This window comes from Orcinus orca, chromosome 7 (genome assembly GCF_937001465.1).
Source record: "Orcinus orca chromosome 7, mOrcOrc1.1, whole genome shotgun sequence".
NCBI lineage: Eukaryota > Metazoa > Chordata > Mammalia > Artiodactyla > Delphinidae > Orcinus > Orcinus orca.
In genome coordinates, this window is record NC_064565.1 from 38,611,936 (window position 1) to 38,626,392 (window position 14,457).

General features: G+C 33.6%; 1 protein-coding gene and 1 non-coding gene across 6 annotated transcripts in view; one reads left to right on the plus strand and one right to left on the minus strand.

Moving 5' to 3' along the window:
• ORC4 (origin recognition complex subunit 4) overlaps nt 1–14,457 on the minus strand; it is a 95,763-nt gene that overhangs the window by 22,212 nt on the left and 59,094 nt on the right. For all 5 annotated transcript variants that reach the window (XM_049712490.1, XM_033425321.2, XM_004268238.4 and 2 more), the window contains 4 exons: nt 6,428–6,503; nt 5,907–5,992; nt 2,907–2,955; nt 890–1,041 (listed from right to left, as the gene is read on the minus strand). In XM_049712490.1, the coding sequence (XP_049568447.1) occupies nt 890–1,041; nt 2,907–2,955; nt 5,907–5,992; nt 6,428–6,503 (363 nt within the window). The remainder of the gene's footprint in view (nt 1–889; nt 1,042–2,906; nt 2,956–5,906; nt 5,993–6,427; nt 6,504–14,457) is intronic.
• On the plus strand, nt 61–251 carry LOC117200841 (U2 spliceosomal RNA). The gene has a single exon (XR_004482566.1). It is a non-coding gene; the product is annotated as a U2 spliceosomal RNA (small nuclear RNA).

Sequence of the window (14,457 nt, forward strand, 5' to 3'; positions counted from 1 at the left end):
CCAGTTTTACCTGAATTCAATTAGAAAGTTCATACTAGGAGAGTAAAAGAAGGTAAACACACTGCTTCTCAGCCTTTCGGCTAAGATCAAGTATAGTATCTGTTCTTATCAGTTTAATAACCGATATGTGCTCTATCCGAGGACAATGAATTAAATGGATTTCTGGAACTAGGAGATGGAATAGGAACTTGCTCCATCCATTCCATGCATCGACCTGGTACTGCAGTACTTCCAAGAATGGTGCACCCACTTCGGGGAATAATTTTTTAAAAAAAGAAAAAGAGATAGATAAGGTAAATGCAAAAAGACCTACATAAGCTGTCTGAAGGTACACAGGGTTCAACATACATGGAGTCTTCACAAAGTAATGTGATAGTGACATTAACACTATGGTTAAATCATTCTAAAATCCTCCAAGGAGCAAAGAAGCCACTATCTACAGTGACAGCCTGATAGAGATAATCCCTTCCATTTCTGGAGATGTATACTTACAAAGTTGGGACAGTATCATTTTGAGTTGATTCCAAGCATTTTTAAAATATGGAAAGAATCTTAAATGTAAAAAGTAGAAACTATTAGCAATTTTTATAAAATGGTAGTGAGGTCATTTACCTTTCTCTTTATTTGCTAATGTAGAAATTATATTTATTAGCATAATCTCACTTCACATTTTTTTATTCAGTGATTTGATTAGACGGCAGGAGGTATTAGTCTATCAAGATATGTGATAAATATTTCCTTGTTTTCCTCAATTTGAGTTGAAAAGTGGGATAAATGTGCCAAGTATTGATGAAATACATTTGAAAAATGACCTACATAGTAACTAAGTCAGTAATTAAACTTTAATTTTCTAAATATTATAATCAATTTTTAAAATAGAAACACTTACCAATCTACATGTAAGACCAATAACTGCTACCGGAGTCTGTGCAGACTGAGAAATGTCAAAAAGATTATAGAGGAGTGTTTGGTTTTTATGATGAGCAAAAAGATCAAATTCATCTAATATGAAGATCACTGGGCAACTACTAGTCCGGTCACCTAAGAAAAAATAAGAGTTTTATATTAACAAGCAATTATATCAGCCTTTCTTAAATTTCCAAACTATTTATTACATTTCATTTTTTAAAACTCAATTCAAAAAAAATATATTGATAACCTACTTTGGGTGGGGCACTTACCAATGCTTGTACATTTATTCAACAAAAAAAATTATTCAAAGGACAAAATAGCCCCTATGGCCCTGAGGTAATTCAGTCTAATCACCAGACTCTAGTAGCTTTACTGATGTTAAGAAAATCATTTAAATGACTGAAGATTATTGTTTTTTTAAATTATGTAAACGTAATTCTTCTATCATCAGAAAATTGACAAGGATCTTTTAACACCTACAGAGACCAAAACACTTTGGGATTAAATACAGAGGGACATAAAACTATTACTTCAAAAGAGACTTATTTTTAGTTAGTAGAAATACAAAGTAAATCTTCCCATAGAAATAATTTTTATAAATAACCGTTGTACTGTGAAGTTTAACCAAAGCTACTTTAACTCCTACTAATGACAATTTTAACACTTCTACAATAGGGAAAAGTTCAACATGACTCTGTGGATTTGTTTTTCTCCTCACAACAATGGAAACTACTTTAGCAGAACAATCACTATTACCTTAAGGTCTAAGGCTTTATATTTGCATAAAAAGTGAAAAAAACTGATAATAAACAGATTTATTAATAATAATTATTATCTGTTAGATAATATCTGATAATATTATCCAATAGATAATAAAACATATGCATTAACCTAAATGACATTAAAACCACAGGGACCACTCAGAAGTCTAGACCTACAAAATACAGTACTTTAGTTTTTGATAAAATATAGCATTACATAACAATGGAAAAAGTGGTATATTCAAGATTAGATCTTTACTTTACACCTTACCAAAATAAATTCCAGCCAAATTATGAATTATATGTACTGGATGAAAATATAAGTGAATGTCAAAGTATGAAGGAGAGAAAAATTTTGACTATGTAAAAAATTTTAAACTTCTATTCAGCAGAAAAGTCCAAACCAAACTTAAGAGAAGAAAGAAACAAGTGCAAGAATTCACATAATAAGTATGAGATAAACCACCAAAATAAGGCAAAGAACCAACAGGAAAAACACAAACCAGGAAATATCAGTGGCCAATTAAAATTTGATATGAGCATCATCAGTATACAAATTATGCAAATTAAACTAAAATAAAAATTTTTTTCTATTAAATAGGCAAACATGAAAATAATTGTTTTTGAGGTCCTGTAGGAAAAAAGTACTTTTAAATATGTTTAGAAAATGGACCTTCTAGGGTAGTTTGGTAATTAATATTTATTCTTTTAAATGTAGAACCTTTTAATCTAGAATTCTACTCATTGAAATTTACCCCAGGAAATCTGGATGATCATTTAAGCATTTCTTCCTAATTATACAAAATTAGAAATAAAAGTTGATAGCTGGTGATTAATAAATTATAATTCATTATATTAGAATTATAAATTATAGTTAATTTATATTTTTTAAATGAAATATATGAGAACCATAAAAATGATGATGCACCTCAATATTTACTGACATGGAAAGATGCTTACGACATACCATGAGTAAGTGAAAAGATGTATATCACACAACAAAATAGAAAAGATTTTATTCTTATTGAAAATTATGTCTATACCAACGATATACTACAGGTGAATAAAGATATGAAATCAAATGTTAGTTGGAATAATCACTATTATTAGGGATTTCAATGGTCATTATTTTATTCTTTTTTATATTTCTTTGTTTTTGTAAAAGCGTATGATCAAGGGATAAATAAAGCTAAACAATTATTGTTTGATATTGTTAAACATACTAATATTTACCTTTTTTTAAAGCTTCCAGAAGAAATGAAAGGTTTTCGGCAAAGCTTCCCTGAATAACAAAAAGATACCATGACTAGAAGTTTAGTGAAATAAAGAATAAAAGAGGGCTATATGATTCTATATACTGTATAGACACCGTGTATCTGGCCAAAGTCACTGGCCAGATTCTGAGCTGAATATCTCTATGCTTACAATCTAAAACTTAAATACAAAAGTAGAGATGGCATAGCACTGAAAATGGCATTATTATGCCATGTTCAAAATTTTATATTTTCTGGATAAAATCTGTAAAACTGTTAACTTTATTTAAAGGTAATTTTTAAGAGTTGTTATATTCTGAATAGTCAGAGATCAAGAAATCCATTGCACTTTGTATCTTGAAACACATCAGTCTCTAGCAAGTCTCAAACTTGTACCATTAAAAAAATTACCATGAATTTAAATGAGATCCAAAAGGAAAAGGGAGAAGAAACTTGCCTCAAACATCAGACAATACAACAGTGTTTCTCTATTCAAGAGAATATTATAGAATTTGTATATATCATATCAAATTTGGCTATGTTTACTTGGAACACAGCCAAAACATTTTTGGATACAACTTAAATATTCTGGTTGGAAATTAATAGAGTAGCAGATGCATTATCCAGATGTTCCAGCTTGTGGATAAAGGCCTCATTAAAATATTTTTTCACTTAAGTCCTTAATTTTTACTTCATTCAGATTTCTTAATTTAAAGAAACAGCCAACTTTAAATTTGAGGAGCTATACAGGAAAAAAGAAACCCACTTGTTTGTTTCCCAGTAGAGAGAACTGATATAAAATAGCATAACAGGTTTTAAAGAGCTTCTACATATTTTGTGATGATTACATACTGTCAAGTAATACTATTTCCAAGGTAGGCAGGGCAAGAGGTATTTACCATAACATAAACAAAGGCTCAGAGACAATCTGTTGGAAAATCAGTGGTCAAAGTTACTCAAAGGTTGCTTACGTTTTGCTTTTTTTTAAAGACTATTATACCTGACATTAAGTGTAAGTATATACTTAAATTCATATGCACATATTATAAGAATTTACTTATATGAGTATATATTTATATAAATATACACATTTATGTGTGTGTGTGTGTGTGTGTATATATATATATATATATATATATAAAAAAATGAATATACAAGTTTGCTCTAAGTACATCAAAACAGAAAGGGTCTGGGTTAAATCACTTAGTTTCTTAATGCCCAGCCTTTGTCATTTTATGACTTTAGGCACACTAATTATGTTCTCTTAGCCTCAGGTGCCTAATCTATACAATGTAGAAGTTAAACTAATAATCTGTATATGTGGGGATTATGATAACAATAGTGATGACTATGATGATAACCAACTGTGCCTTGTATTATTTCATATGAATCCAACGCAAATAGCTCTATTTAGAAAAGTCAGAAACACTTATCTACTGGAAACCAAAAGCCAAACAGAGTCTACGTAATAGTAACTCTCCTTTGCCAACTAGGCCGCTATCTTCTACATTACATTCTGGACAGGAGGTAGAACAACAGATTTACAGAAGAAGCATTTGAACTTGCACTTCAAAGACCTGTAGATAGGGACTTCCCTGGTGGTGCAGTGTTTAAGAATCCGCCTGCCAATGCAGGGGACACGGGTTCGATCCCTGGTCCGGGAAGATCCCACATGCCGCAGAACAACTAAGCCTGCGTGCCACAACTACTGAGCCTGCGCTCTAGAGCCCGCGAGCCACAACTACTGAGCCCATGTGCCACAAATACTGAAGCCCACGCACCTAGAGCCCGTGCTCCGCAACAAGAGAAGCCACTGCAATGAGAAGCCTGCCCACCGCAATGAAGATTATCCCCGCTCACCACAACTAGAGAAAGCCCGCGTGCAGCAATGAAGACCCAATGCAGCCAAAAAAAAAAAAAAAAAAGACCTGTAGATAATGGAAGGGTAACACATGATTGGCTCAACTTGTTATAGGTAATTTTTAAAGAATAAAATTACTAAATGTTAGGAGGCTTACACAACTATGTCAGTGTTACTGCAGAACAGAGACACAGTTTAGAGATTAGAGTGACACCACTGAATGATCACCAGTGACCAGAAAATGAACTTGGAACGTCTACAACCTGCTTCAATTGCATTAAGCAGATGAGTCATTTCATTATGAAAATTAAGGCAGCTGCAAGTTAATCATGTTTCCCTTGAGCCTTATAAATCAAGTGGTAGGTAAAAAGTTTAATAAAAGTTCCAAAACATTTCTTATCAGTTTAAGTTATTGATGTTTACTGTCCTGAGATTCCAAGCTACAATAATGAGATGTGGGTAACTTTCGGAGAACATTTTAATAATAAGAGATAACTGACATTTGCACAGCATATTACCATCCTATTTAAAAAAAAAAAAAACATAAATGATGTTTAATACTTCTTTTCTTCTTTAGAATAAATCTGTGAGGTAAGTATAATAAGATAATGCCAATTTAACAGGTGAGGAATCTGTAATTCAAAGATATTTATTAGCCATGATTACCAGGTAGTCAATAGTTATAGGGCAAGACTCAAATCCACTTTTTGTAGCTTCAAATTCAATACATTTTCCACTACTCCCATGCTATCCAAGTCTCATAAGACTAGAAATAGACTGCCAGAGTGTAGTATTTTTAAAAACATATTAATCTATCTCCAAGGGTAGAGAATCATAATATTTACCTTACAGATAAAGAAACAAACTCAGATAATATCTACACAAACCTGGATTTCTTGAAGTATTTTATAACTAGTATAACCTACTTCAAAAAAAATCTAAACATAAAGATTTGATGAATAAATGCATCCTAGTACATTGTACATTCTTATAAGAATCTTACGTATTTCAATTTAGAATCTCTGAACTCTTCCTACTCTTCCAAAAATATAAACATATCTATGCTATACAGACTTTAATTTGAAGCCTATTTAATAAAATAATGAAAATGATACTTACAAAAACTTTATCTCCAACTACATTTTCCAGATTTAACTGCCTTGTGATTTCCTTTAAGGCAATTTTATCATTGATCTGCAGCAGTCCTGAAATAAAGCCCATTTTAAAGTATTTAATAAAAATGAAATATGTATTTGATACAATGCAGATTATTTTCAAGTAAATTTTCTAATGCTTTTAAAAATTTAACTAGAAAGAAAAAAGTCAAAGCCTGTTAGTGTACATTATTTCCTTTTAAAAACTCAACAGTGAAAACATTTAATAGACTCAAAGAACCATCTTCCTTGGGATTAGTATTTAAAAAAAAACAAGAGACCTTATGTGTCTCCTTTATTAATATTTTTTTAATTTCTAAAAATACTGTGTACAGTGTGCTAAAGTAAAAGTTGTTAAACAAGGATTTAGTTTTTAAAATATAGTTATTAATGCAGATTTAAAACACACTAGTAAATTAAGGTTCATAACATAAAAAGCTCACATGGCTTACATCATTTCCAATAACAAAATGAGGACATACTTACCATTTAAGTGAACTTGTAATACATTTTCACTCACTTCTTCTACTTCCATTAGTTCTTTCAAAGCATGGTTTATTAACTAAATAATATTAAAAAGTTTATGAAATATTTAATAATAGGTAAAAGATGATAAGCCCATATTCTTTTTTAAACTATCAGTAATAGGAACAGAATATAAACAGATTGTCATTTAAAAATCAACAATTAAATTTGCAGATTCTCTGTAGATAGAAAGTTTAACTGAACTCCTAAAGTCTGACTCTTAAGATGCCAGAGCCTGGACTGATGCCACACTCTCTCAATCAGCTACCCAAACTTCTAATAAACGTTCAGAAATAACCCTTAAGTTTTCAAAGAAATACTTCTCTACAGTAGAAGTCACATAAAACTATGGCCACTTAAGAACTTCATGTTTCAGTCAGTTCATTATATGTCTCCACCATTTACTCTACAAAATTATCACTGAAATCAGTTAAAAGCTATTGAAAATAAGTACAAGAACAATGCTAAATGATAGCAAAACATCTGCCCCCAATACAGCAATTTTTATGAAATACTGTGAACTACTTTGTATGTTACCTTAAAATGAAAATTAAAAAAGAAATACCAAGAGGTTAAGCTGAGAAAAGAGATGTTGCCTTTGTTAGCTGCTAGATAAGCAAAGAAAGCCCTTATTAAACTTAGAGCTCACAATTAAAAAAAAATTATTAATACTAATAAAATATAATAGTAATTACTACTAAAAATACCCAGAAAGTGTTATGCCACCTTAAACTGTTCAATTATAAAGCTTCACATTTTTATAATTACAGGTTTCTATGCCACATACTTACATTCTTTATATTTTTTGATTTGTGACATCTTATCACTCATATTGCACTATCATATATATCTCTTCATATTAATACTACATATTTCCTTAAATTTGAAAATAAATAGAATTAAGAAAAAACATAAAGCTTTTTAAAAGGAAGAGTAATGGCAGATTATTCTTTTTAATATGAAAATAGAAATAGAATGGTACTATCCCAAAATATATAGTCCAGGAAATTAGGCTATGTATACAATAAAGATGGCATCAAAATTTAGTGAGGACAAAAAGGATTATTCAACAAAGTCACTGAGACAACTGGTAAGCTATTTTGAAAAATAAAATACTATTTGTATTTGCAATATTCTACCTCTATTTGTCACTGTAATATCTTTGTGCAATAGAAAGAAAACAAATACCCTCATTTTAAATTATTACGTTTCACAACAGTATATCAAACATACTAGCTATTCCTGGTATATCTGTATAGTTTCTAAAGCATGGAATTCTACCTCAGATCACAGGTAGTCCTCTTAAAAAAGTCCTCTTAAAAAAAGACAATCTCAAAATGTCAACTGTCATACTATGAGTAAAAGCCCAGCTGAGATGTTACATTCTTTACAGAAAACTGTCAGAAGATGAGGTGGTACTTTTCCGTCTTTGGATCAAGTCAGACCCTATCGCAAGAGTTAGCCCCCAAATGATACAAACTCGGGTCTCTTATGCTGTATTCTCTTAGTAACCTGCTGTGTTCTTTCCCCCACCTCTTGATATTTTACTTACATAATATTTATATTTCCCTGGCTCTGATTTTATGTTTAAAATCATTTTACGTTTGATGAATTGTTCAAAACCATTTCAAATTCTTTGCAAAATGAAACAGGGTTAATAATAATACCTTCATTTTACATATGCATAGAGAGAGTTGTAACAGATTTATAGCCTCTTTCCACTGAATTTACTTTAACACCAGGTTACTATGATTTGCTTGAATCAGCTCACAATTTTTTAACGAGGTGTGACCGTCTGAAATGATCATATTAGCAAGTATGTCTTCAAATAATAATTTTAGTTCCACTCTGGATATTGCTAAAATTTACTGTGTAATTAGCTAGGTTACCAATCACATAATGCCAGTTTTTTTTCAAGGAAACAATGTCATCTTTTCAAATATTTTAAACTATATTATGTACTAAAAAAACTTAGTTGGTTATGTTACACTAACCATCATAACGAATTTGGCTACCCCATCTCCACATTCTTTGTAGCTTAAAATTAATTTTACCAACATAGTAGCACAGCTTGCTTAGAACTGCCAACACCCAGAGATTTTTATGCTTACCTACTATTACTATTCCCAAATACTTTATGGAACACAAGATTCAACAATATGCAACTAGAGGAAATATCAACTAGAAGAAACATCCTACTTAACCATCTAGCAAGTTTCTTTGTCTACAGTTATCTCTATATAGAAGAGTATTTTCCAGGGTCCAATCTGTCATTTGGAACCATATCTATTTTTAAAATAAATGTTTGAAATACAACAAACCACAATATCTGTTACCTTTATCGCTTAACTGTAGATTTTGAATTTTTGTATTTTGGATAGTTTGGCCAAGGATAGTGTTTTAAATATACTGTAATCTTATTTTTTAAGTTCAAATTTACATGATTATACTAAATAATATTACTAACACGACTGTACTAATGCTATGATATATATAATTATACTAATTATATTACATAATAAAATTCTTATCTAAGAATATATTTTATATCTCAGGATACTCCCACATACAACAAATCACAAAAGTGGCACGAGTTAAACAATACTCCTTATCTTTTTGACCTCTCAATATTGGAGTGCAGTAGGAATAAATTAAATTGTACCAAAATGGAATACCAGGTATGGGTTCTTCCATATTCCAGTTAACTCACATTAGATAAATGACGTCAAAACACCAGAACAGTGTGCTGTACCCACAGACTTGTGGAATTCAAAGAGTGACCCTTAATGTAGACAATGGATTTTAGTTAGTAATGATGTCTCACTATCACTTTCATTAATTTTAACAAATGTACCACACTAAAGCAAGATATTAATGATAGGGGAAACTGTGTGCACGTGTGTGCATGTATGTATGTGGAGATTATATGGGAACTCTGTACTATCTGCTTACTTTTTCTGTAAAAAAAAATATCTATTTTAGCCAATTTACTAATGAAATGGAGTATAGCTTTAATTTGTATTTACTTATACAACTTTGTAAGCGTTTACTAGCTCTGTTTCCTTTTTTCTGAACTTTCTCCATGCCTTTAGGGACAAACTTCCAAGATGAAAGTTCAGAATAAATTCAGTCATTAGCTGTTCAAGTTATATTTTTAGGCTTGACACTTTGATGTATAAATCACTGAGATTCAACTTCTCTGTTGTATTGTTACTTTGTTTCAAGATGTGCAGTGTACCACAGAATAACAGGTCTAATGTACTGATTTCCTAGATCTCATTTTCTCCTGTACTGATACAAGAGTATCACTATGGAGCTCCTTGAAGAATTAAAGTATTATGTAAAAATGTTCTTCCAAAATACATAGGATAGGGCTTCCCTGGTGGCACAGTGGTTGAGAGTCCACCTGCCGACACAGGGGACACGGGTTCGTGCACCAGTCCGGGAAGATCCCACATGCCGCGGAGCAGCTGGGCCCGTGAGCCATGGCCGCTGAGCCTGCGCCTCCAGGGCCTGTGCTCTGCAAAGGGAGAGGCCACAACAGTGAGAGGCCCGCGTACAGCAAAAAAAAAAAAAAAAAAAAAAAAAATACATAGGATAGAGCTTCCCTGGTGGCGTAGTGGTAGAGAGTCTGCCTGCCGATGCAGGGGACGCGGGTTCGTGCCCCGGTCCGGGAGGATCCCACATACCGCAGAGTGGCTGGGCCCGTGGACCATGGCCGCTGAGCCTGCGTGTCAGGGTCCTGTGCTCCGCGGCGGGAGAGACCACAGCAGTGAGAGGCCCATGTACCACAAAAAAAAATAAATTAATTAAATTAAATAAATAAAAAATACGTAGGATAATGTGTTTTCCAAAGACAATAAAATAATGAAAACTGGAAAGAAAGGAAAATTATCCTTTACTAAAGAAAGACTTAAATTCACATTAAGAGGGTTTGCAGAGCTTCAGTTTTTATGACCCACACTTGGAAATAGCCTGTGAAATGTTCACACTGCTAAGACAGAGAAATTCTAAAAGCATCCAGACGAGGAAATATCACAAACTCAAAACATGTTAGCTGTGGTGGTCATCAGTGATGTTCACCTTACTTCTGCTTAACCTCCCTTTCTAGGCACCTAGGAAAAATGCACTTCCTTGCTCTCTTGAAATTAGGTGTGACCATGTGACTCACTCTGTTCAATGAACTGTGAGATGTGTTCTGTATCACCTCTGGGTAGGAACTTTAAGAGTGTCCATGATTCATCATGCTCCCTTTCTTCCACGGGGGTGTTTGTGGAGAAATGCTGACATAACATCCACCACTTCCTTTGAGTGACTACAGAGAACAGTGTCCCCTTGCTGATCCACACTATGCATAGAGCAAAAGTAAACAATAAACTTTTGTGTCAAGACACTGAAATTTAGGGTTGTTATGACTGCATAATCTAAACTATCCAGATTGAAACAGCAATTTATAAAGGAAAAAAGAAAAGCCTACCCTTGGAGTTTTCCCACAGAATACAAATTGAATAAAATCTATGTAATTCCAAAGGAGAAAAAACTGTGACCCAAGAATTCAATCCCAGCCATGTTGTAAGTAATGTGCAAAATAATTTTTGATGTATTTAAAATATTTTTTACATTTCCCCATATTACTAAACTTCAATTCTCTTTTGCATTTCTGTGGTCTGAATGACTTTAGTGATTTGTTCTGTTAAGCAGGTTGTTGGGGTTTTTACCCTTGCCTTCAACCAACTTTCCATTCTTTAGTTTTTAAGATAGATTGTATGGTCATATAGTTTACCCCTCAAAAAGTATAAAAAGATATGCAGTGAAAAGATTCCTACCTCTGTTCCCATATCCCTGCCTCAACAAATAACTCACTATATTTGTGTTTAATATCTTAGGGAGGCACATGGATGGCCAAAGAGCACATGAAAGGACTTCCCTGGTGGTGCAGTGGTAAAGAATCCTTCTGCCAATGCAGGGGGCACAGGTTCTAGCCCTGGTCCAGGAAGATCCCACATGCCGCGGAGCAACTAAGCCCGTGCGCAACAACAACTGTTGAGCCTGTGCTCTAGAGCCCGTCAGCCACAACTACTGAAGCCCACGTGCCTAGAGCCCATGCTCCGCAATGAGAGAAGCCACCACAATAAGAAGCCCATGCACCGCAACGAAGAGTAGCCGCCACTCGCCACAAGCACAGAAAGCCACTGCACAGCAACGAAGACCCAACACAACCAAAAATAAAAATAAATTTATATATAAAAAAATGGGGACTTCCCTGGTGGCGCAGTGGTTGGGAATCTGCCTGCCAATGCAGGGGACACGGGTTCGAGCCCCGGTCCGAGAAGATCCCACATGCCACGGAGCAGCTAAGCCCATGCGCCACAACTACTGAGCCTGTGCTCTAGAGCCCGTGAGCCACAACTGCTGAGCCCACGTGCCACAACTACTGAAGCCCGGGTGACTAGAGCCCGTGCTCCGCAACAAGAGAAGCCACTGCAATAAGAAGCCAGCGCACGGCAGCGAGGGGCAGCCCCCACTCGCCGCAACTAGAAAGAAGCCAGCGGTCAGCAACGAAGACCCAATACAGCCAAAAATAAATTTAAAAAAAATGCACACGAAAAGATGCTCAACATCACTAATTATTAGAGAAATGCAAATCAAAACTACAATGAGGTATCACCTCACACCGGTCAGAATGGCCATCATCAAAAAAATCTACAAATAATAAATGCTGGAGAGAGTGTGGAGAAAAGTGAACTCTCCTACACTGTTGGTGGGAATGTAAATTGTTCTCCAGACACTATGGAGAACAGTATGGCGGTTCCTTAAAAAATTAAAAATAGAACTACCTTGTGACCCAGCAATCCCACTCTTAGGCATATACCTGAAGAAAACCATAATTTGAAAAGATACATGCACCCCAATGGTCACTACAGCACTGTTTACAATAGCCAGGACATGGAAGCAACCTAAATGTCCATCAACAGAGGAATGGAAAAAGAAGATGTGGTACATATATACAATGGAATATTACTCAGCCATAAAAAAGAACAAAATAATGCCATTTGCAGCAACATGGATGGACCTAGAGATTGTCATACTGACTGAAGTAAGTCAGACACAGAAAGACAAATATCATATGATAGCACTTATATGTGGAATCTAAAAAAAAGGGTATAAATGAACTTATTTACAAACAAGTCACAGATGTAGAAAACAAACTTATGGTTACCAGGGGATAAAGGGGGCAGGGATACATTGGAAGACTGGGATTGACATATACATACTACTATATATAAAACAGATAACTAATAAGAACCTACTGTATAGCACAGGGAACTCTAGTCAATACTCTGTAATGGCCTATATAGGAAAAGAATCTAAAAAAAGAGTGGATGTGTATATATGTAAAACTGATTCACCTTTGATATATACCTGAAACTAACACAACATTGTAAATCAACTATACTCCAATAAAAATTTTTAAAAATATATACACATTTCAGGGAATTTTTGGTTCACAGATGAACCAACAGAAATATGAGCATTTTTTTCCTTTTCTTTATGTACTGTCTACAAATATTTCCTTATTCGTTTTTACCGCTGTATCATAGTCCATTATATGGATGGATGTACCATGATTTGTCAACCAGTATTCTGTTGATGGGCATTTATATTGTTTCTCATCTTTCACTATTAACAAACAGTGCTGAAATAAGTAACTGTACACGCATCATTTCACAACAGTAAATTCCTAGAAATGTTGCTGAGTCAAAGGGTATACACATTTGTAGTGTGGTTAGATTTTGTCTAATTCTAATTTATACCACCAGCAAAAACATCAGTATGTTATCAATCTTACAGATTTTCTTGTCAACCTGATAGAGAAAATTACTATAGTTTTTATTTAATTTACTAAATATGAGTGAAATTGAACACGTTTATAAGTTTAAGATCGCTTTGTATTTAATTTCCTATGATCTTTCTGTGCATATCTTTGCTCAGTTTTTCTATTGTTAACAGAATTATTGTTAATAATTTTAAATAGTCTAATAATTCCAAAGCATATTAGTCACATGGTTCTCCTGTAAAAACTACCCCAAATAGCACTGAAGTCGAACACAAAAAGGAAAATCGTAATAAAAAAACAAGAATAAAGAAACAGTGGTTACATATAAGGACTGAGCCCAAGGACTGAACCAAATTAAACAGTCAAAAATAAATACTATCGTAAATGTGATTATAATAAATGAAAAACTCTTAAAAGATTAAAAAAGAAAAGAAATTATCTAGATCTAAATTCCCAATTGATGTACTTCAAACAATACTGGAAATGGGTGATAACAGTAAAATCCTAAAGTCCTAATTTCCTCATCTTACATAATGTACAGTGAAAACATACTGCTTAAAAAATAAAAACGTAGGGCTTCCCTGGTGGCGCAGTGGTTGAGAGTCCGCCTGCCGATGCAGGGGACATGGGTTCGTGCCGCGGTCCGGGAAGATCCCACATGCCGCGGAGCGGCCAGAGCCTGTGCTCCGCAACGGGAGAGGCCACAACAGTGAGAGGCCCGCATACCGCAAAATAAATAAATAAATAAATAAATAAAAACGTAATTTTATTTCTATTTTACATAATTTTACTTAATATAAAATAATACATAATTTTACTTATACACATAATATAAAAAGCATATTAGTGAGAAATCTAAATTTATTGCATGGAATATAGCAGAAAACAGATTTTATAATTAAACAGTAATACTTGCAATATAACAGCCATAATTTGTCTTATATAATGAATGAAGAAAGAGAAACTGAGGGAAAAAAGCAACAGTATCTTTTGAAGGTGACTAAGCAAATATAGTAAAGAGGGAAAGTAGAAGAGAATTCTAGAAGACGTGAGTGTACATATAAAAACTGCCTGAGTTAGGGTTAAACAATAAGAGGAAAAAAAAGAATGCATGGTATGATAGTTACCTAATCTACAAATAGAGACAATACCA